At 40.5% G+C, this 23,334-nt stretch overlaps 1 protein-coding gene across 1 annotated transcript; it reads right to left on the reverse strand.

Annotated features, from left to right (window-relative positions):
* Nucleotides 1-1,372: 1,372 nt before the first annotated feature.
* On the reverse strand, nt 1,373-21,005 carry LOC119420161 (phospholipase D1). The gene is made up of 18 exons (XM_037687539.1): nt 20,873-21,005; nt 19,092-19,219; nt 15,936-16,078; nt 15,708-15,801; nt 15,320-15,385; nt 15,186-15,244; nt 12,829-13,074; nt 12,595-12,738; nt 12,414-12,497; nt 10,746-10,824; nt 10,536-10,646; nt 10,209-10,418; nt 9,989-10,136; nt 9,780-9,898; nt 9,444-9,557; nt 2,048-2,152; nt 1,717-1,805; nt 1,373-1,490 (listed from the first exon to the last, which is right to left on the reverse strand). Exons 1-18 carry the CDS (start codon nt 21,003-21,005, stop codon nt 1,373-1,375), a joined length of 2,190 nt encoding a protein of 729 aa, XP_037543467.1.
* Nucleotides 21,006-23,334: the final 2,329 nt, after the last annotated feature.

A 23,334-nucleotide genomic window follows, 5' to 3' on the forward strand; every position in this document is an offset into this window, starting at 1 on the left:
ACCCGCTTATTCTATTTTGGGTCACGGGGGTCGCTGGTGCCCATGTCCAGCAATCACTGTGCGAGGGGCGGGGTACACCCTGGACGGGTCGCAAGTCCATCACAGGGACACATAGAGACAAACGAGACAAACAACCATTCATTCTCTCACTCACACCTAGGGACAATTTAGAGTCACCAATCAGCCTAACATGCATGTTTTTGGACTGTGGGAGGAAACCGGAGCACCCGGAGAAAACCCACACTCTTGCAATATTCTAAATAATGTTTCTAAACTCTTCATGCTCTAAAAGAGCACAGAATGTCATGAACTCACTTCTCTGCCTCCAGCTGCACTCTGCCATCTGCCAGCGCTCTCGGCCCCGCCCACTTCTTGGAAATCAACACGCTGCAGGAGGAAGCTTTGTCTGCAGCTGTAGGCTGCACACAGGTGCATCAGGTTGCTAAATAATTTAAAATAATTTATTGTAAATAAAAATTCCATGTCAATCGTGTGGCTCATCCACCATTCAGCCAATTGTGTGTCATGTCCAATCTTATTTTTAAAACTGCGATAGAGCGAATCTGTGAAAAACGAACCACGAAGTAGCGAGGGACTACTGTACTGCATACGGCACATTATACGCCCATCGGCAAACTATTATACAGCGATCTATAGCAATGGCCTGGACAAGCAAAGACCTTGTATGACATTTGACCTTGACTTCACCTTTCAACAGGCATACAAAAATACAAGATAAAAACAAAACCATTAAAATTATTCAACAATGTCATGCTGCATTAAAGGCCAATGAGTACCAATGTGTTTTAAGATGAGATTTAAAGTTCAGCCTCTTTCATTTCCAGGGATGCATGCATCAAGATTAATGATGTGATTTTTACCAGCCTTTAAAATTATTTAAACCAAACCTCAAGTGTGCAAGAACACACAACAGATTCACTGCAAAACACTGATTATTTTCTGCCCCCGGTCACTTTGTTGTAGATTTACTGCTGTTTCATGATATGGTCTACAGAGGAGTAGACCTAGCTGCAAAACAACGCCCCTTCACTTCATCACCTCAGCTCCAGGGTTAAGGTCACAAATCAAGGTCAAAGTTAAAACAAGGTCTTTGCTTGTCCGGACCATTGCTATAGACCGCTGTATAATAGCTTGTCGACGGGCGTATAATGTGCCGTGCAGTATTAACTGTTTTCTGTTTTTTTGTATTTGGTTTTGTCTACTTGCCGTTTGTTTTGTGTGTTGCACTTCAACCTAAATTTGTTTTGATTAGATATTCTTGACCTCCCATGATTGTGTGTAACAATCATAATCTCATTTATGTTCTACATGCACAAGCCTTTACAAATGAAGCTTCAAGGACTTAAGACTCTCACCTGTAAGTGTAGTGCAGAATAGCTTGGATGGCATTTCCACCTCCGGTGCGAATGTCTCCCTCAAAACCAGGAAGCAGAGGAATCACAACAAACACCCTGAACTTCTTCCGTTCTCTGCAGCAACACACAACGGTCACTGCTTCCACGTGAACCATTTCAAAGTTTGAGTTTTAAACTGAGTATTGGTTTGAATGATGAGTCAGTTGTGCTATGGTTAACCTAAATCGCAGAGGTAATGTATAGTTCAACATTCGCTTTAAGCACAGATTTCTTAAACTGCTTTAAAACGTTAAGGTTTACAAACAGTAAATGAAGGAGGTGTCGTAGAAACTAATCCCACCTGTGAGCACGGAGGATTCGGTCAACAATCGCATCGCCGATCCCGTTTTCAACCACCTTCTCTTTAGCACAGCTGATGAAGAACTGGTTCTAAGGGAAGAGAGGAGGCACATGGCTGCTCAGTGTGAGATAAAAATCAAAGCAGACAGGAAGCTGGCAAGCAAGGAGGGGTTCACATTAATGAAACCTTAAAATCAGCCCCACAAACTTCTCAGAGATGTGACATCCATTATGTCTATCTATTATCATGACGAAGCATCACAAGCAGAAATGAACTACAGCAGCAGTTAGGGGTGGAGTTCTTGTGATCCCTTCACAGAAGGTGCTGTTACCTCGATGTAGATGTAGTGCTCGCTGTTCTTGATGGTGTCTATGTAGGCGTTCTGGATCGACTTTTCAAATGTTCCAGCGGACCACGAATGAGCAGAGCGCAACACCTGAGGAAATAACACAAACAATTTCTGTCTCTGGATGCACATTAGTTTGTTGTGCATTCCTCGCTTTGTCTGTTTTCTCAGATACAAGCTCTACAATCAATAAGAAGCATTTTCTTTTTTTTTTAAACTGTGGATTGAACACATTTTACAAAATTATTATAATAAAACCAGAAAGTTATAAGGATCCTTAAAAGGGATGCAAGCAGTATGCCAATGTCCCATTGCTGAGGGGTTTGAATAGTGAATGAATATAGTTTTTGCCATGAGTGTTTTTTTCTGGACTGGAATAAAACAGGGAATGCAAGTAAACCTTAATGTTTTTGGTGCAAGTTATTCAAGTGGGGAGGAAGAGTTTCACTGTGGAGAGGGGGAGGGTTTTGTTTGTCCGAGGCAGCGCAGAATTTATTTCATTTACCCTGTATTTATACAGGCAGTCTCATTGAGTGACGAGGACTCATTTTCAAGAGCGACCTGTTTTGGGGAGCAGATGGTTGGGGTTAAGGGTCTTGCTCAGGGGCTCAGATTGGAGCAAATGAGGGTGGAGGCAGGTGCGAGTGTTTCACCTTTTTCACCCACATTTTGATGTTGAGCCTGTTGAACCTGCGACTTTCTGATCACAGGCCCACCTTCTCTAACCTCTGCGCCACCACTCCCCGCAATGAATGACCCAGCCCAGCGAGTGGATGGTGCAATTTTATCCACAACCAGGCGCAATGACGGAGCCAGGGGTGGCCAATGGTGGCCTTAGCCCTATAGATTAATCTTTGGGCACCCCACAGGCCACCCCAATCATTTGCGGAAACTATACTTTTAAGCAATATAAAAACGAGAAACGATAGTTTCCTCAAATGATTGGGGTGGCTAATTTACATATATTTATGGTGGTGGCCATCTTGGATTTTTACTTGGCAACCCAATTTTTGATAGGGACCTTTCTAATGCCCAAATGGAGCTACACATCAAAATGGAAGTTGGTATATCAACTTCCAGCTCACAAGACGAACAGACTGAGTGTATTTATAATTCCCCTCATCGCTCTGCACCTGGGGGACAACAAAATGGAGCACATCTGCTTTGGCTCCAATACAAACTGTACCAACAGAAGCCCTGAAACCTGAATAAGGCTATCATGATACCTAAACCAACAACACGATAAGGAGGGTTACAGTTACAGGCCACCTCCTTCAATTGCGAGAGAAAACACAACAGCAAAAACGTTTTCAACACCTCTGTCCAACACTTGTTTCTTGAGAAGGTTAAAACTCAAACATGATGTTGATTGAGAGTAATCCTTTGATGTTTCACTTACTACTTAAATCAATGGTTCAAATCTCTTAAAGTGGGTTCAATTAAAGTATATCAACTACTGTATTATTATCTCATATTTTATCTTACAACTTATCAAATGGGAGGAATTAGAAATAGTTACAGATTCAATGTCAGTAGGTAATAATGTAGATACTAAAAATTAACGCAGCCAGTTAGAAATGACACTTTTTAATCACCTAGCCCTTGTAAAGAGGCAGTTTAGGTTTTTTGTAGTTGGGCTCATAGAAAAAATAATTAACAACATATCTAATCTTATAGAGACAGCAGTTTGGAGGTAGAACTTAAAGTTTTACCAGATTGATGAGTAAATGGTTAGACTGAGCTGGGCTAAGATCAAACTGAATGGCTGTCTTAAAACGGCTCCAGTCTCAACTGAAGCTGCAAGAAGCCCTTTGGTGATCCTCTGGCCTGTGTTAAATGTTGAGCAACAAGCACAACCAACCCCATGCAAAACACCTTTGAAATTTCTGGGAGGTGTTTGTTTAAAGGCAAGGCTGAAAAGGACAAAAATGTCTTCAAAATGGGGACGGTATTTCAAAATGGCTGACATCCATGAGTAAAGCAATTCCAAGGAACATCCCTCTGTTACCTGACAAATATTGAAGGTGACATATAAAGGACATTAGAGAAGGATATCCATTGCTACAACTAGTGACTTCCTGTTCTCAGGCAGGGCTAAGTAAAGGGCATAAAACTGACAAGTAGCAGTGGAGCGTATTAGTCTCCAAAACAAAAACTCAAGCTCTTGATAACATTTAATCCCCCACACCTTAAAAGGTAAATTAAAGTAAAACTGAAGTTTCAGGACAATATTCCATAATTTCTAAATGAAGTTTGATCAAATGTCAGGGCTAGAAAAGGCCGATGTGGCATAAAAATGATAAATTCAAAACAAATCATCTAAATCCGTGTTACGTTTAGGTTCTGTCACGCCCACACAGTTTATGTATTGCATCATTGGAGAAATGGAGAAACATAATTCCTGGACATTTTGGTGCAGATTGGATGAAATATGTGAACATTGCACCAACAATTACCGTAGTGTCATGGCGAGATTTAAAAAATGTACCACACTGCCAAAACCACACACTTTATCTACAAGAGTACCGCAGATGGCACATTATACGCCCATCGACAAACTATTCTACAGCAATAAAGAAATTTATAGCAATGGCTCGGACAAGCAAAGACAACTTTTGGCCTTGATTTGTGACCTTGACCTTACAGCTAGGGTACTAAAAAATATGAAAACACACTGTCTAGAGATGGAACAAATGTGTATTTGCTCCTGTTTCCTGGAATATTTTACAAAAAGATCTGAAGCTCTCAACCTTGACCTCTCTAAGTGGCTTTAAGAATCTGTTGGACTCCTGGCAGGGACCAATGCAGACATGTTCCTGTTTTTAGTTTTCTACATTCGCCTTTGAATCTAGCTGTTTTTGTTACTTTTTGGCCATCTTATTTGTTCATAAAATAATAATCTGTATGCCTTTTTATGACCGCCTATTGTTGTCACTGTTGTCTATTATTGTCATCACTCTTTGTTGAAATCAGGTGTCTCTTGTAACTGAGTCCTCGAGGCTCAATGGGATTTACCTGTCTAAATAAAGGTTGAATGAATGAATGAATGAGTGAAGTTACATTAAATGTGTATCAAGTTACACTAAATTATCTTGAGCAGATCAGAAGTTATGGTTCAGACAAGCAAAGACCTTGGTTTAACTATGACCTTGACCTTGAAGCTGAGGTGAAGAAAAGATATCTGACAAACTGTCTAGTGCAGGACTATTCAACTACATTACTCAGGGGGCCACAGCTACTAAAAGCCAAGAGTTCAAGGACCAGACATCCAGCAGTTATTGTCATTAAGTAAGTTTGTTTTATGGTTTTAAATCTAGTTTTATTTAAAAATGAACCCACTGGTGGGCCAAACTGAGCTCACCTGTGGGCTTGATTTGGCCCCCGGGCCTTGGTCTAGTGGTACAAATATGTATCAAGTTTCAATAAATTATCTTGAGCCAATCAGAAGTTATGAGCAGGACAAGTAAAGATCTTGTATAATATCTGACCTTGATCTGTGACCTTGACCTTGGAGCTGGGGCTATGAAAAGTTTACATGACTTTCCAGCTAGAGATGACGCATAAGTGAATAAAATTTAATTAAAATGTCTTGAACAGGTCAGAATAGATGGATCAAGAGAAAGTTCAAGGACGGAGACTATACCATAATGCATCCACCTTCGAGCCGTGTATAAATAATACGTGTGCAGTGTCATGTGACCTCAACATGCTGTCTGTTGACCTACGTTGTTACGTATTTTTAATTTAAATTTGAAATCTTAACAGCTATTATATTGTTGAGACTGAAGTTGTCGCCCTGCAACTAGCCATTAGCTCACCAATCCGTTCAGAATACAATTTGTTTATCCTAAATTGAGGTAAAGAACCATCTGCAACAGGTAAGATATTAACTGTTTACCGTTTCCACATAAGTTTATTTTAAAACACAGCACTCTTGCTTTAATAAATCAGATTTAAGCCACTCAACTTTCTTCCGCTTCCTCACAGCCTCTATCTGTGATAAGCTCTCACACGATTTTATCACTAAATTAGAAGTGGCTCAGTGAGATGTTGTGCCATCTCACAATCTGGACCACAAATCCCATGAAGCCTGGTGAAGATGCTTTTCACTCGTACTCTCTGTTCTAACCAGTGCTTCCTCTGGCTTTGCTGAAGAGGACAGAGTAATTTTGTTCAACACGCTTTACTTTCATTCTACCATCTGCCATCGCAAGAACAACTCTGAACGCTGAATGGCTGCAATACCAGAGCCAGAACAGAGTCTCTCTGTTGTGAGGAGAACCATCTGATTTCCTGTTAGATTAGACCTGCTGCCAGAGTCAGAAAGGATCTTTTGTTTTAATGGTTCATCTACAGAAAAGTCACAAATCTTCCTACATTCTAACATGACAGACTCTAAATCTTCAGTGACTTTGTCCTCTCGTGATCCCAGGCTTCTTAAGATTTTATAAAGACAGAGTGTGGCTGCAGTGTTACTGACATGTTCAAAAAGTTAAGTACAAATTTATCAGTGAGTTAAAGTCATAATTATTCAACCAGCTAAAACGTATTGAAATTATTGGAAGCCGGTCATTAATTATTGACGGACTTCCGGCCTAGTTTAGATCATCATTAGTTAAATTCAATATATTTTCCTTACATAACATCTGGCTGTTTTACATTCAAGCTTTATTTAAACAGGTTTTACATGATTGTTCTATGAAATTAGCATTAATTATGAATTATATAAAGTTACTGTAAATATATTAAGAGTAGTTAGTGACTTAGATGCAGTTGGGCTTGCTGTTAATGAAACAGCTGGCAGCTGTGAACAGTAGCCCGTACTGGATGCTATCTTAGCTTCTGCACGATGTCACAAATGTAAACAAGGGGCGAGATGGGCAGAGTGCACTCTAGTTGTATTATAGAAATCTGGGGAATGTGCACAGACGGCCATGGAAAACCAGCAAAACCACAGCAGAACATACTGAAAAACTGAAACTAAGTTAATGGTACTAATACACTGATATCATTTGATATCAATACTCACAACAGGATCGTTCTGCTCACCACTAGTCAAAAAACTCAGTTATGGTCTCATTGTTTACTAGTGACAATTTATCTATCTTATCTTTATTTCTTTTTGTGTTTCTCAAGTGTCATATGCCAGCAATCTGTGTTTAGGAGGAGAGCGCACATGGAAAGTAGCTAACTGAACCAGAGCTGGCTCAAACAGGAAGTAGACATCACTGAATTCAGCCTAAACAAGCAGTGTCGGCAGAAACGTCTCCCATTGCTGAGGGGTTTGTATAGTGAATGTTTTGTAGTTTTGGAGATGAGTGTTTTTCATGCCTGGAATTGAACAAAGAATGCAAGTAAACCTTAATGTTTTTGGTACAAGTTATTGAAGTGGGTAGGAGCTACACTGTGGTGAAAAGCAGAGGGAGGTTTTATTTGCTTGTTCGAGGCGGTGCGGAGTGATGGATCCTGGCGAGAAGAGAAAGCAATTTTATCCACCGCAATCCAAGCAATGGTAGAGCCAGGGGGTGGCCAATGGTAGCCTGGCCACCATAGATTAATCATAGGCCAACCCACCGGCAAGCCCAATCATTTCAGGAAACCGTGCATTTAAGTAAATTCCAAGTTGTGTTTATTTGTCATATGCAGGTTAACACAAGGTTAACAGTATAATGAAAGGTTCAGGATGAAAAGAAGCTATTCGACTAGCTAAACACAAAGAATAAACAAACAAGAAAAATACTAAAGCATGCAATAAGAGTATTACAAGGTTAATATACCTAGAAAGACCTATTCACAAGGTAGTGACTTTGCTTGAGACTGACACACACAGTAAGAGAGTGAAGCTCTCGACCTTGACCTCTCTAAGTGGCTTTAAGAATCTGTTGGACTCCTGGCAGGGACCAAAGCAGACATGTTCCTGTTTTTAGTTTTCTACATTCGCCTTATAATCTAGCTGTTTTTTGTTACTTTTTTTTTTAGCCATCTTATTTGTAAAGAAAAAAAAAATCAGTATGCCTTTTTATAACTGTCTATTGTTGTCGCTGTTGTCCATTGTTGTCATCATTCTTTGTTGAAATCAGGTCTCTCTTGTAAATGAGTCCTCGGGGCTCAATGGGACTTACCTGTCTAAATAAAGGTTGAATGAATGTATGTACAAACAAAGTACCAAAATGTGAAAAAGTAATTATAATACAGACAAGGTCCTAAAGAGAGCATTATAAAAACTAGAAAGCATAGTTTGGGTGGTCAGTTTACATTTATATTTGATGGTGGCCATCTTGGATTTTGATGTGGCAACCCAATTTTTGATCTTTCTTATGCCTCGATGCATCCAAAGACTAAAATGGAAGTTTGTACCTCACTTATTTTTCAAGTTATCAAGCTCACAAGGTTTACATATACAAGACAGATGGAGGGTATTATAAGTCCCCTCCACGCAGCAATGGGGGACAAAAACTAACTTCACCTCGGTCTGTCTCTCTGTTGCAACCACTTCTCCATCCATCTTCAATATGCAAGTAGAAATAGTCGAGAATGCTCCTGGTTAAAGTTCTAGCTTTGTTCTTCAGGTGCTCTTCTTCATCGTGTTTACTGCAGTCACTTGACTTTGGGTTGTAATTTTCACACCTGAGATTCATCCATCCATCCATTATCTTTACCCGCTTCTTCTTTTTGGGTCGCGGGGGTCACTGGTGTCCAGCCATCACTGTGCGAGGGGCGGGGTACACCCTGGACAGGTCTCCAGTCCATCACAGGGACACAGAGACAAACAAGACAAACAACCATTCACTCTCTCACTCACACCTAGGGACAGTTTAGAGTTACCAATCAGACTAACATGCATGTTTTTGGTCTGTGGGAGAAAACCGAAGTACCTGGAGAAAACCCAAGCATGCACGGAGAGAACATGCAAACTCCACCCAGAAAGGCCCCCCATGCTGGGATTTGGACCGGGGCAACTTGCTTGCTGAGGGGTGGCAGCTCTACCAACTGCGCCACCGTGCTGCCCACACCAGAGCTCAAGTATCCAAATCTGTTCAAGTTTTGTGTCTTTGGGGAACATGAAGAATGAAACACCAATTGTGTTTTCAAGTCATTTTTCACAATTAACTCCCTCACACTGAACAATTTCTATTGCAGACTAGCTATCCTATTCTAAAAACCTGATAAAGCAACTGTTAAATTCGTGTTGTTGCTCACTGATGCAATCTTTCTAAAAATCTGCTATCCTGCATGCAGCTTCCTGTTTAGGACTCAGAGGTTTGGCCAACGGTAAATTCCACCAGCTTTGCTTTGCATTTCCAAACATCCAGATATTCCCTTATCAAATTCCACAAGCAAAAATTACAATGATATATCTACTTGCTGTGGAATTAAATACCTGAACTTTGGCTTTGTTGGAGCCGGGCACAGTGAATGGCAGTAAGTCAGCAGTGGCGTGAGACTTGGGGAGAAGGTAAGGGTAGAAGTCATCCCTGTACTTGACTTTGAAGATCTACAGAAGTCAAAAGCAATGAATTAATTGGTTTATTTAGGTTAGCATAGCCAAAAAGTCTTCATTAGTATAGAAAGATTTAATATAAGCGTTAACATTTTACTTTGGCTGCTTTTATCATATGATGTGTAGCTTCTAAAACCTAAGACTTGTTTAGGTCTCATTCCTTATTTGAGTACCGTATATGTATTTATTTATTTAATGAAAGTCTTTTCAACTCACCTTAGTGAAGTTCCAGCGTTGGATGAAGTGTCGGGCCACATCCCTGGCAGCTTTGCCATGAACAGCTGCTGACAGGTCGCGCCACGGCATGCGAGGAACTTTCGTGCGGTCAATGTTATCTTAAAAGGAAACGAGAAGGCTTCAAATGTCCATCGAGCCCAGTGTTCAAATGTCCTTGTGTTTCAACGACAGAAGTTCAAATGACGTACCTTCAAATGGCCGGTCCAGTTGGACCCAGTCCCTTGTGATGAAATTGCTGTAATCTTTGCCAAGCCACAGTTTAGTATTACCATCCCCACTAACTGGGCTCTGTTCTTGTTGATTCTTTGGTTTTGGACCATCAGCTGTGCCGTTATCCTGAGTAAGAGAGGCAGACATGAAATTCTGAGTCTAAAAGCACACTCCATGAGCTACAGAACACCTCCTTACAGTCACGTCTTTGTTTGGCTGCTCCTCAGTTACACCATTCAACTCCTCTGTTGAACCCAGGTCTGTTAGCCGGTACCGACTGTCGTCCCACCTCCCAAACGCCAGATCAATCCCTCCGACAAAGGCTACGGTTTGGTCGATAGCCACCATCTTTTCATGGTGAGCCCAGAAGAACACCACAGATGACACATGGTCAGGATGTCGCATCACCTAAAGGATCAGAACAGAAATTGATGAGGTATGTGTAAAATGAGAGGAAGCCAATCTGGTGTTTGTGTTACTGTTTCAATATTCTTTGTAAATAAAAATTATGCAGAGAGGCCACACCTTGATGTTTGAGTCCATGTTCATAAGAGTCCTCTTGCTGTAGTCACTACTGATTCCAAGGGCCACCTCCACCTCTTTGTACAGCAGGACACATATTTTGACTCCTTGTTTCTGAAATAAAAAAGATTTAAAATGAGCAAAGTTAAGAGTACAATTCACATAATGATTAAAAAAAATAATTTGAACACTTAGAACCGAAGGAATCCATACAGCTTTCCGTTTAAGGATCTCATCCAGCCTCCAGTGGTTATCAGTTGCGGGCCTCTTTAGGAAAACTTCAGGACTGAGCCTGAAAAAAATAAACAAATATATTTATAAAGTTTTAGCGGAAAGCCAAAAACGGCTCTTAAGTCAACTTCACAGATACTGATCTACATATTATGTATGTCGTACTCTGAGGGCTAACCTTCCATTAATTACTGGTCAACTCTGTCTATCTGTTAGCAAAATATCCTGTGAATGACTGGTAATGATAAAGTAATCATTGGGCTGGTCTACACAAGTGACTAACCACAGCCACCTGAACTTAGAAAACACAAACACAGCTACAACTCGGTCAGTTTTACAGCTACTGAGCTAAAATGTGGTGTGATAGCTAAGACTCATCTCCAATACATATTTTATGTGGCACAGTATATTTCCTTAAAACATGGCATTTTTAGTTGGAGACAACCAGTGGTGTAGTCTACATTTTTGTAGTGGGTATACTGTGCTTAGAAACCAAAATACATTGGTTGGTACAATGTAATCGTCACGTTATTTTTATTTCCCCGAAGCACCTCCCTAGGAAGCAGAAGATAATGGATGGATGGATGGATATATGTTACATACACACACATATCATATTATCATATTTATTATTATAAGTTACTGTATTTTCTTTTTAGCTCAAAGTAAATTGAACAAAATATGAAAGTTCTTTAGGCTTTGAGTGGCTCATGCATATATGAATGTTAATTTTTTTTATTATTATTTACAATTTGTGTTGTTTGAAAAAAAAAATTAATGTAAAGTAATGCGACCAAGAAACGTTGTTTAATAAGGGTTTTGCTGTTTATTGCTCTCAAAACTTCGAACTGGTGGCTTCAAAGTTACTAATACTTTTGAAACGTCAAAATATAAATATCCGGTCGAAACTTTTATTCTGAAAACCCCCTTGCCCTTGTTCCGGCGATGCTCTGCGTCATTCCCGCTAGCTTCGCGTACCTGGAGCGGCTCGCGGTGGCATACTCACCTGGCAGAATACAAACAGACCGTCTCTCCCCCACGCGTCCCTCCACCCCCCAAGAAAGAAGAGTGACACCGCCGTTCTCTGAGGGCGTTTATGACCCATTTCACCCCGACGTTTCAATATAATTACATGTGCAATGATACGTCAAGTATCACTGGGCACTCCCAAGGTTTTCTAGTGGGTATATGGCGTATACCAACGTATCACACAGACTACACCACTGGAGACAACCAAGTTTGTCTGTTAGCAAAATACTGCATGATGCATGAACACCTAGATGGGTTTCAATGAGACTTTCAGAAAATAATTGTTGCTTGTACTTTTACAACTTATTAACTTTTGAGGTCAACCCAATTCAAGAAAGCCACCACAGCTAATCCACCTTAGCAAACACAAAAAATGGATAAACATCAGTGGGTTTTAAAGACATTGAGCTAAACTTTGGTGTGGTAGTAGCTGACAGTAATTCACAACCTAGAGTTCAAACACTACTCTGAGCACCAACAGGACTAAAGAGTTGAGGTAGGAGCATAAGATCTCACATACTGCGTTTTTTTTTGTGGAATACTTGATCAATGACATACGAAATACACTTTATGAGTAGTAGGTTGAGATATGCTCTAAATCAGAATTCTTCTGGTTCTCACCACCAGTCAGTGATGAAAATCTCCTCCTTTGCATTCTCAAGAGCATCAGCCAGGTCTGCAAAGTAGCCACTTCCATTCACATACCTTCCATGAAAATCAATAGACCACAAAACAGTCACTTGAAGGTTAACATTGGTTGTTGTTGTAGTTGATGGTATTAGCAGCAGATTGTTGAACCGACCATTTAGTGAGCGTGTTCTCCCGAGGAGGAGCAAATCCACCAAAGCGTTGAACTTTGAGAAAGTCGCATGTTTCTGCCAGCCGGTTGATTTCGTGGCTCCACCAGTGGCTTTGTCTGTAGCTTCTGCACTTAATTATCAAACTCCTGATCAAAACCAAACAGGGATGTATCACAAAGAGCAGCCGGGCTGTAAAACGAGCGATCATTACATACTCAAACACAAAGCCAACTTACCGAGTGAAGTTCTCGATGCAGACTCCGTATTTGGTGCCGGTGTCAGCATGACCCACTTTCACTTTGAGCTCTGGATCAAACAGCAGCACGAAGTTGATCTTGGCGTTGTCTCGGCCCATGTACATGAGGAAGGAGTCCTTCACCACCAGCCAGCGGTGCGACCAGCGGAAACAGAACCTGTCGTGGCCGATGCAGTTCAGGCCTTGGATCCGGTGACCACCCGACCTCTTCATGATTGGTCCCTCCCTGAGTCAGATACACAGACAATTTTAAAAAGCCTTATAGTTTGGAAACTGTTAACCACAGTTTGAAGGTGTAGGTTATAAACTGTTAATGTTTTACTTGTCGTAGACAGATTGGATTGGTAGAACAGCTGGATGCTGATGGATTAAATCTAGATTCATCAATTTATTATGCTATGAACCAATAAAATTTGATCCATTGAAGGAAATGTCTGCAATGAATAATGTCTGCAATGAATAATGTCTGCAATGAATAATGTCTGCGTATAAAATAGGGCTTGTACACTCTTCTTATTGTGTACTGTAGAAGGATTTTGATTTCACAACTAAAGACTGGGGAGATTTATTTTTGACATCTGACAGTTAAAAAGGCTTTTCCATGATCTGATAGTCTTGCAATCTGGATCTCTCCTCCAGACTGTAGCACAAGTTTACTTTATCTTAAGTCTCTCTGGTGGTGATCAAATACAGCTAAACCAACATTACATGCGCACATGGATAGAGATCATCTTCATAAATAAGCATGTTTTCATAACATTGGTAGACATTTTGGGGCAGCATGGTGGCGCAACTGGTAGAGCTGCTGCCTCTCAGTGAGCAGGTCCTTGGTTCAAACCCCGGTCCAGGGGCCTTTCTGGGTGGAGTTTGCATGTTCTCTCCGTGCATGCGTGGGTTTTCTCCGGGTACTCCGGTTTCCTCCCACAGACCAAAAACATGCATGTTAGGCTGATTGGTAACTCTAAATTGTCCCTAGGTGTGAGTGAGAAAGTGAATGGTTGTTTGTCACGTTTGTCTCTATGTGGCCCTGTGATGGACTTGCGAACTGTCCAGGGTGTACCCCGCCCCTCGCACAGTGATTGCTGGACATGGGCACCAGCGACCGCCGTGACCCAAAATGGAATAAGCGGGTAAAGATAATGGATGGATGGATGGATGGAAAGATTTAAACATGATATTGACTACTCTTGTACATTTTGTGAACTACACATGGAAACAATCTCATTTATTCTATCAATGTAATCACACAAAGGCATTCTGGACAGATGTACAACAACTCATATGACAGAAAACTCGACAAATAATTCAACTTATAGAGAAAGATGTTGATCCATGACTCTACGCAAGGTCCCTCTGGGTCCTCTCTGGAACTTTGTGACATCAAACTAATGATAGCATTGACTGTTACTCAAACGCAGCAATATGTCAGAATTATTCAGACCATTACATTACAACTTTTCTTCTAGTTGCACTTCATGCCGTTTAACAGGATTGTTTTGTCGTTAGTGACACCCACTGTGCAGAAGGAGAACTGCAACAGCACTGGTAAAAACAGAAACAAACACCAAATGTGTGCTTCAATCCAATCGTGAACTAACTCATATTCCAGGAGAAAACGTTAACCTATTTTTGACATTAATAATGTAGAAAAGACATTTGATGCGAAATTGCTGAGTTATTGAAAGAGAATGAACACATCTAAGTGTGTATTTTTTTTTTTTAACCAGGACTCATTTTTGTGTATCGTTTTAGGTTTTACAGATGTAATTTGTAAATTTTTGATCAAAAACCTGTTAGAGTAATTTTTATTTATGTTAATAAAAACAGATAATTGACATGGAATCATTCCTTTGCTTTATTGCACTGAATCTCCAAATGTTGAATAAAAACATATTGAATCACACCAAATCATGAGGACGAGGCTGAATGATGTCATTTTTGTTGCGCAATAATCTTAAAATTATAAGCCACATGTGACACATATGTCACCCACAGACCACAGATGCACAAGCAGACAGCCTTTTCAGCAACTTCTGCTTAGAGTTTAACTCTGACCTGATTGAGGAGCCAATGGCTTGTCTGAGCAGAATCCAAATTGGATTGGTACAATTTTAAAACATCTCCAGTCTCCAAGATTTTATATAAATGTATGCGTTTGCTGTTTTATGAACTTTTATAATCAAAAATGAACATTTACTCCAAACTGAGATCATTCAAAAAGCTATCTACAGCAGGTACGACATTTGTTCATAACCCACTGCTTTAATTCTGCACTTAATCATATCCATGAGTACTTTTATTTTGTTCGCATATATCTGCCTGTAGTGTGTTGCTTACAAGCCTTTGGGTCCCAGATCAGTGATAAAGGAGAGCGGACCGATGGAGAGGAATTCCAGCTGAGAATAGATGGAGAGAATTGATTAGTGCCGTACGATTATAAAATGTATAACAACAAGTGCATTAAGAGTTACCATGCTGTGGTCATTTTGACACAATGGAATCTCAAGTATACCATTCAGGTACTCCTCAAGGTATTTCTGCATAAGAAGGCAGTATAACAGAAAAAAAAAATTATTTAAGCACAGCATAAATTATATATAAAATAACTTTGGCAAAAAAAATGTATTCCCTTAGATTTATGTGCTTCTCTTTAAAAACAGGGCTAGAATAAATATTTAATATTAGAAGATTAACATCAAAATTTTAGAGTATTTTTACAGAAAATGTTTCTGTTTACATTTAAAATGTTTACTTCAATATATGAATATATAAGGAGATAAAAACTAACACATACGGACATTAAAGTTCATATTTTTTTAAATATAAAAAACACGTCTTCTAATCCTGAATTCTTAATACCCCTTTGCTGGAGGTTCTTCGGGTCCGTTCTGTGCCCTGCAGGCTGGGCATTTCCTCCGGCATGGTCCTCAGCTGCTGCCGGTCCTTTGCAAACCTTCATTTGAATATTCAAAGTAATCAGTGCTTAAGAAATCTGAGCCGCTTTGAGCTTTTAATGTCAGATCTCTCATGCGCATCCCTCAGAGCAAGAGGCTGATTTGCATGGCAGAGATAAACAGAAAGCCCGACCTTCCAAGAGGCAGCAGGTGAAGCATCATCCTGTGCTTGTAAAGGTCTCTGTGCAGCTCCTGGAAGTGTTTGTACTTCCTCTTCACGATCCAGTGGAAGTGGCCGTGTGTTAGGCGCACCGTGTACAGGGTTCCTACACGAACCTGGGAGAGGATTTTTAAAAATTGTATGAAATGTTATTGTTTACCGCCTTAAAGATGCATCTAATTCAAGATGGCCACCACATCTAATCCACGTTAGCCTCCACAAAGATGACTATAACTGAATTAAACGTTGATGTGGTAGTAGCTGACAGTCGTTCACAGCACATTCTCCAAGTGGTAACAGAGCAGGGGCAATATAATAATGAAGAGATTGTACATACATTTTTTATAGTTGGACCAAAATAGCTTTAACTACATAATTTAACATGAGATGATTCAAATCTAAAACAATGGCATGAAAGGCGACGGGTGAGATTTCTTCAAGGAATTCTAGGCCTTTAATTTACCATATTTAAAAACCCACTACTATTCAGTAGCATTCAACACCCGATGATCTGTGTGTTTGATCATCCACACTGGTTTGTCGTCATTATCTGCATCGTTTTTATGTCTATATTCTGATTTACCTCATTTTGTATTTTGCTTGGTGCGTTACCTGTTGTTTTGTCTGTACAGCACTTTGGTTGGCCTTGTAGCTGTTTTAAGTGCTTTATAAATAAAGTGGTATGGTATGGTATATTTTCCACACTGTACGTTACTCCGGAGTAAAGGCCAAATCAGTCAAAAAAATGCCTCATGAAGAGAAAAAAACATATACAAGTCGTTTTGGACTATACGTCGCATTTATTATGAGTCACCGCTGACCCCCGGGAAACGTGGGCTGGTGTCGTGCCAGAAATCCATTTGGCGGCCATGGGAGTGCGCACGGGAGGACCTGCTGTTGCAGTTCTTTGAAATTTAACAAGATTATCACCTAAAAACAATTATTTGTTTGCTCGACATTACTGGCCAAAAGGTACGTTTCAGTTTAACTTTTCCTTAATAAATGCACGTTAATGGTCAAAACAGCTTCATTTTGCCTGGTCGGGTTGCACTGAGAACAGTCCGTCCCTCTGACGCCGGAGCGGGGAGGAAGGGGGCAGTGAAGGGTGTGGTCCGCGGCCAGGATGACCTAGAGCTGGTCGAGACGCACCGCCGCGGAGGTAATGCGCCCGGCGGGAGCCAGCCAGACACAGGGGGAAGGTTCTCCGCGAGGGGGGATCCTCCACCGCTGAGCGGCCATCCCTTCTGCCACGTTGAATCCCCCAGGTAGACTGTGCGGAACCCACTCATTTACAAACTTTCTTTCTGTTGCTCGATTACCATTTTGGGCTGTATATTTTATTACTGCAGTTTGTAATCTGCAAAATAGGATTTTGTTTTTGGGGGCATTTTACTTGTGTTAAGTTTGTCTCTGTTGTCTCCAAGTGAATGTTTGGGTGGGGGGTAGTGTGGAGGAACAATATATAGTTGTCAAAAGCCTAGAGGGCCTTCTCGTAGCTGCAACTGGTAATGTTTACTCTGGTTCATGTCAGTATGAACGAACATTTAACGTATCAGTCAAAAACTGCGTCATGAATAGGGGGGAATGTACCGTATTTTCCGGTGTATAAGTCAGTTTTTTCATAGATTTGTCAGTCCTGTGACTTATACGTCTAAGCGACTTGTATACATTTTTTTTTTTACATATTCATAACACAATTTTTGACTGATGCTTTAAATATGGAAGAACTGCAACAGCGAGTCCTCCCGTGAATGCTCGCTTCACTCAGCTGGTGCAGGCGGAGGAACGCTGGAGAGCTAGTGGCTCCAGCCGCGATGGATGGATGGATGGATGGTGTCGTGCCGCCCAGCCAAACGAAGCTGTTTTGACCATTAAATATATGCACAATAAATGTGACTTATACGCAGAAGCGACTTTTAGATGTTTTTTTCCTCTTCATGATGCTTTTTTGGATTGATGTGACTTGTACTCCAGAGCGACTTATATGCCAGAAAATACGGTATATAAATTGCTTTAGATTATATATCGCATTACTGGCTAAACTATGAAAAAAAAACAGTGACTTATAGTCTGGAAAATACTGCACTCTGTTTGTAAAATAATTCTCACTGAAACTAGCTGAAATATCAGTGGCGAAAACACAGATTAACAACAAATACAGAGGAAGATTTTGCTGAGTTTGGATAAAGATTTTCCCAAAACAATCGTAGCTCATCTTGACACAGATTAAAGTTTCCTCTAAATTAATAAACTTTTCAGTACACAATCAAAGGTTAATGGCTACAGGATCAGGAGAAAGAGAGACTGTTATTGCTCAAAGTGACAGCTGACCTACAGGAAATAAGCTGCTAAATCATAAAGTCTCAAAAACTCTTTATCCTGGGGGGTTATTTGTAAAAAGTTCTGTGTAAAAAATAAAAAAAAACATTACTTATTTTCTCACCAACACTTCTGTTTACATGCAGAAGAAAGGTGCAAACACAGCAGATAATTTATATATATAAACATCTGGAGTTGTGCAGCTGGAGTCTGAAAGTGATAAATGACCATTTTACTCTGATTATATTTTAGTATAATCTGCTCTGGTTTAAGCTATGAACAAATCACCAAAGTTGGGCTAAAACCAGCAGTTTCAGCTTTTAAAAACTCCCTACAGGAGTTTAAACTTCCAGGTAAACTTCTCTTCAAGCTAATTATGTGCAAAATGTTTAAGTCAGTCAAATATAACAAAGAATTTCAGCAAGTATTTAGTTTGATTCTGAATAAGACAATGAAGGAAATTTAAATTACTGTACATAATTGTAATTTTATAAATGTATAGGGGAAAATTAGTTTTTGATCACAATGCTATTTATTATAAAAAACATAAATCACATTATTTGTTTCAACTTTAATGTGAAATCTTCACTAAGGCTGTTCAAAGATGTGACATAAAGTCCTAACAGAGAAAAAACACAAAAAAATTGATTGCAGCAAGAATCAGGAGTTGTCAAAAGCAGGTTTATATAATAACTATAAAAAGAGCATTTCCATATGTTGTACTGTGTTTGTGTTTGTGCTTCCACGAGTACTTCTAACAGCATCTTTAAGAAAAGGAATGGAAAAGGTTATAAACAAAAGCAGCTGTACCTTTGAGCGAGTGGTGTATTTCTCCGTGTTGTCCACCCTGCATGTTATGGGCGTACCAGGTATTATGTAGGGTACACCTTTTTCTTTAATTTCAGGGAGGTGATGAACCACGAGGAAAGGATAGCCATCTGAAATACAGACGTTTTATTCATCTTATTCTGAGGTAGATGTGGGAGTTTCATAATTTTTAGAATTTTAGAATTGTAATTGTACATTTTATTGTTGGATGTAACTGGGACCCTGTGTACATAATTTTGTTCCACCACATGTCACATGTGGTGCGAACGATAATAAAGATCTCTGACTCAGCAATCAGGCACTCAATCACAGCTGGCAGGGAGACGGGAATGCATCCACGGAGCCTCCTTTTCAATTCATTTGGGATTTGGGGCTGTGGCTGAGATATTATTTGAACTTTTGAGATGTTAATCAGCTGCTCCCGGTTGTAAAAAAAAAAACTCTTGTTGCCATGGTTACGCATCAGAACAAATGTCCAAAAGTAAAAAAGTTTCAGTAAAATCCTTCCAGCTGCACAGCATCTGACACTAGAGGAAACAATCGTCCACAAAAGGGGATTTACATCCAGCAAAAGAGGAATTAAAGTTTCCAAAAGCAAAATCTCAGAATGAAAGAAACAGAGCTGCTCCAACATGCAGCCACCCTGAGCGGCACAATTCTAGAAGTGCTCACCACCCAGAGGCAAAGGCAGTTCTGTTTTTGCTAGTGTCTCTGTTTGTGTTTGTCTGCTGGCAAAATACTTCATAAACAACCAGACAAATTTGAATGAAACATGCAGAAAATAATCATTGGATATGCATCAAAAAGAATAACTTTTAGAGTCAACCCACAGCTAATCAACATTAGTCAACACAAAATTGCTAGAACTCAGTCAGTTTTACAGCTAATGAGCTAAAACTAGGTGTGAAAGTAGCTCGGACTGATTCCCAACACATATTCCAAACAATAACAAACTACCAAAGAACTTTGTTTAAAGTTTTGTTATGAATGAATGGATGGATGGATGGATGAATGAATGGGGGAGAGTGGTGGCGCAGAGGTTAGAAGATGGGCTTGTGATCGGCAAGTCGCAGGTTCACCTCCCGGTACCGTCAACATCAAAATGTGGGTGGAAAAGGTGATACACCCACACCTCCCTCCACCCTCATTTACCCCACTCTGGGTCCCTGAGCAAGGCCCTTAACCCCCCACCATCTGCTCCCTAAACAGGTCTCTCTTGAAAATGAGTTCTCATGGATCAATGAGACTACCTGGATAAATAAAGGGTAAATGAAAAAAAGAACGAATGAATACATGGATACATTGGAATTGGAGTTAAATATTTGGAGTTAGCTCTGTCTGTTAGCAAAATATGTCATGAACCACTGGAATGATTTTAATGAATTTCAGGAAATAATCGTTGGACTTGCATGTACAAACTGATTAACATTTGGAGCCAACACAAATCCAGATGGTCTCCACAGCTAATCAACATTAGCCAACGCATAAATGGCTATAGCGCAGTTCATTTTACGTATATTGAGCCAATATTGGTGTGGTAGTAGCTGAGAGTCATTGACAACTCATATTATGGGCCAACATCTTGTGTAATGATATCACATGAAACCGAGCAGAACTTTCTAATCAAGGTTTGACCAAAACAGCCACGTCTCTGTCCTTTCTCAACATAACATGATCTTAGTCAAAAACTCTGGCATTCAATGTGATGGCCATACATGCCGTTTTTAAAGGATTGCTAGGCCTTTAATTTTATTTGTCCTTACCGCTGGTTGACAAGAGGCCATCTAACTCATCTGGATCCAGACCGTGGAAGTCACGCGAGAAGCGCCTTCGGTGCAGGTTTTGTGCAGCTGAGCTCACAGCCGCCGGCTCGATCACATCTTCTGGACTGGCCATCGCACTGCCGGTGGAGGAGCCAGGCCTGCTAGAAAAATAAAATAAAAAAAACAGAAGTCTGAGTTGGTTTATCAGAGAACTAAATATTACTGATTAGACTGCAACTAATGGGGCCAGATGTGTTCACAGACAGGCACTCAGCAGTTTCATCCCTTCACCTGCACACAACAAACCACAGAGGTGTAATAAGCTGAGGTGCAGGAAGCACTACCTGTGGACTATGAAGACTTAAACAGTAAAACATGAACTGAACTGAAAGTTCAGATTTTCAAGTGGGTTACAGGGAGTAGTTATGAGTAGTCAGGGCCTTACCTGCAGTAGACAGCTGTCTGAATAATTTTGGTTTGGAGAATCAGAAAGAAATTCTCATGGCAGAGTCAACGACGACTCAAAGAAGGACACATTTCAGAGGAAACTTCTGTCATTTGAAACAACTTGAACCGTGTTCAAGCAATTCATGTTCGGGGTTTTTATATGAAAACTAATTTGCTAAATTTGAGCTTAGCACAGTTGGTTTTGCAACTTGTGTTTTTGCATTAAAATAGGCCATGGATCATGTTCCAACACAGCCATTTTCATTGTAAATAAATAACCATAAATATTTATGTAAATAAGTGTGATTCAAAAGTGACTCCATGTAAAAACTTAATTTGTGAAAGTTTAAGATTTTTTTTTTTAATGCAAAAAATCTGATCTAAAATGGCTCCAACTCCTCAACCACATATGTCCCCACCTCAGCATGACTGCTCCCATCAAGTCTGTGCACCTGGGATGTAAGGCTGAACTTCCATCCACTTCTATGTGCACAATCATAGTGTCACATGACCTTTTTCAGAAGTAACTAATCACGTGAAGTAACTACACTGAACAAAAACATAAAAGCAAGACTTTTGTTTTTGCTCCCATTCTTCATGAGCTGAATTCAAAGACCTAAGACTTTTTCTATGTACACAAAATATATTTTCCTCTCAAATATTGTTCACAAATTTGTGTAAATCTGTGTTAGTGAGCACTTCTTTGCTGAGATAATCCATCCACCTCACAGGTGTGGCATATCAAGATGCTGATTAGACAGCATGATTACTGCACAGGCGAGCCTTAGGCTGACCACAATAAAAGGCCACTAAAATGTGCAGTTTTATCACAGCACAATGCCACAGATGTTGCAGGTTTTGAGGGCACGTGCAATTAGCATGTTGACTGCAGGAATGTCCACCAGAGCTGTTGCCCGTAAATTGAACGTTCATTTCTTTACCCTAAGTCTCCAAATGCGTTTCAGAGAATTTGGCAGTACATCCAACCAGGATCACAACCGCAGATCATGTGTAAACCCACCAGCCCAGGACCTCCACATCCAGCACCTTCACCTCCCAAGATCGTCAGAGACCAGCCGCCTGGACAGCTGCTGCAACAATCTGCATGCTCACCGTCCTCATTGGAGTCTCCACCTGAGAGCAGTTCCTGTTGTAACCAACCTGAGTGAGCAAATTCTCACATCTAATGACATGTGGCAGATTGGAGACGTGTTCTCTTCACAGATTGGTTTTCACTGAACAGGGCAGATGGCAGACTGTGTGTATAGCGTTGTCTGCGTGAGCTGTTTGCTGATGTCAACATTGTGAATGGAGTGGCCTATGGTGGCGGTGATATGGGCAGGCGTACTGTATGTTGTGGACAACACTGGTTAATTTTATTAATGGCATTTTGAATGCATAGAGATACTGTGACAAGATCCTGAGGCCCGTTGTTGCGTCATTCATCCACGACCATCACCTCATGTTGCAGCATGATAATGCATGCCCATGTTACAAGCATTTGCACACAACTCCTGGAAGTTGAAAACATCCCAGTTCTTGCATGGCCAACATACTTAACGGACGTCATCCACTGAGCAAGTTTGGGACGCTCTGAATCAGCGTATAGGGCAGCGTGTTCCAGTTCCTGACGATCTCCAGCAACTTGGCACAGCCATTGAAGAGGAGTGGACCCACATTCCAAAGACCACAATCAACAACCTGATCAACTCTATGTGAAGGAGATGTGTTGCACTGCGTGAGGAAAACGGTGGTCTCACCAGATGGCTGGATTTCTGATGACCCTTTTGTGTACATAGAGAAAGTCTTAGATCTGTGAGTTCAGCTCATGAAAAATAGGAGAAAAAACAAAAGTGTTGCATTTATATTTGTGTTCAGTGCACAGTAGTCCCTCGTTTATCGTGGCTGTTCTGTACCCTGCTCACCAGCTAATAGACAGAGAGGTCCACTCCCGGCCTCTTGTTTGAGGTCCAGGTTCGACATAAGCTTGATGGCTCTGAGTCATAGTTAGTTTG

The sequence above is a fragment of the Nematolebias whitei genome, chromosome 14, assembly GCF_014905685.2.
Source record: "Nematolebias whitei isolate Nwh7 chromosome 14, NemWhi1, whole genome shotgun sequence".
Lineage (NCBI taxonomy): Eukaryota > Metazoa > Chordata > Actinopteri > Cyprinodontiformes > Rivulidae > Nematolebias > Nematolebias whitei.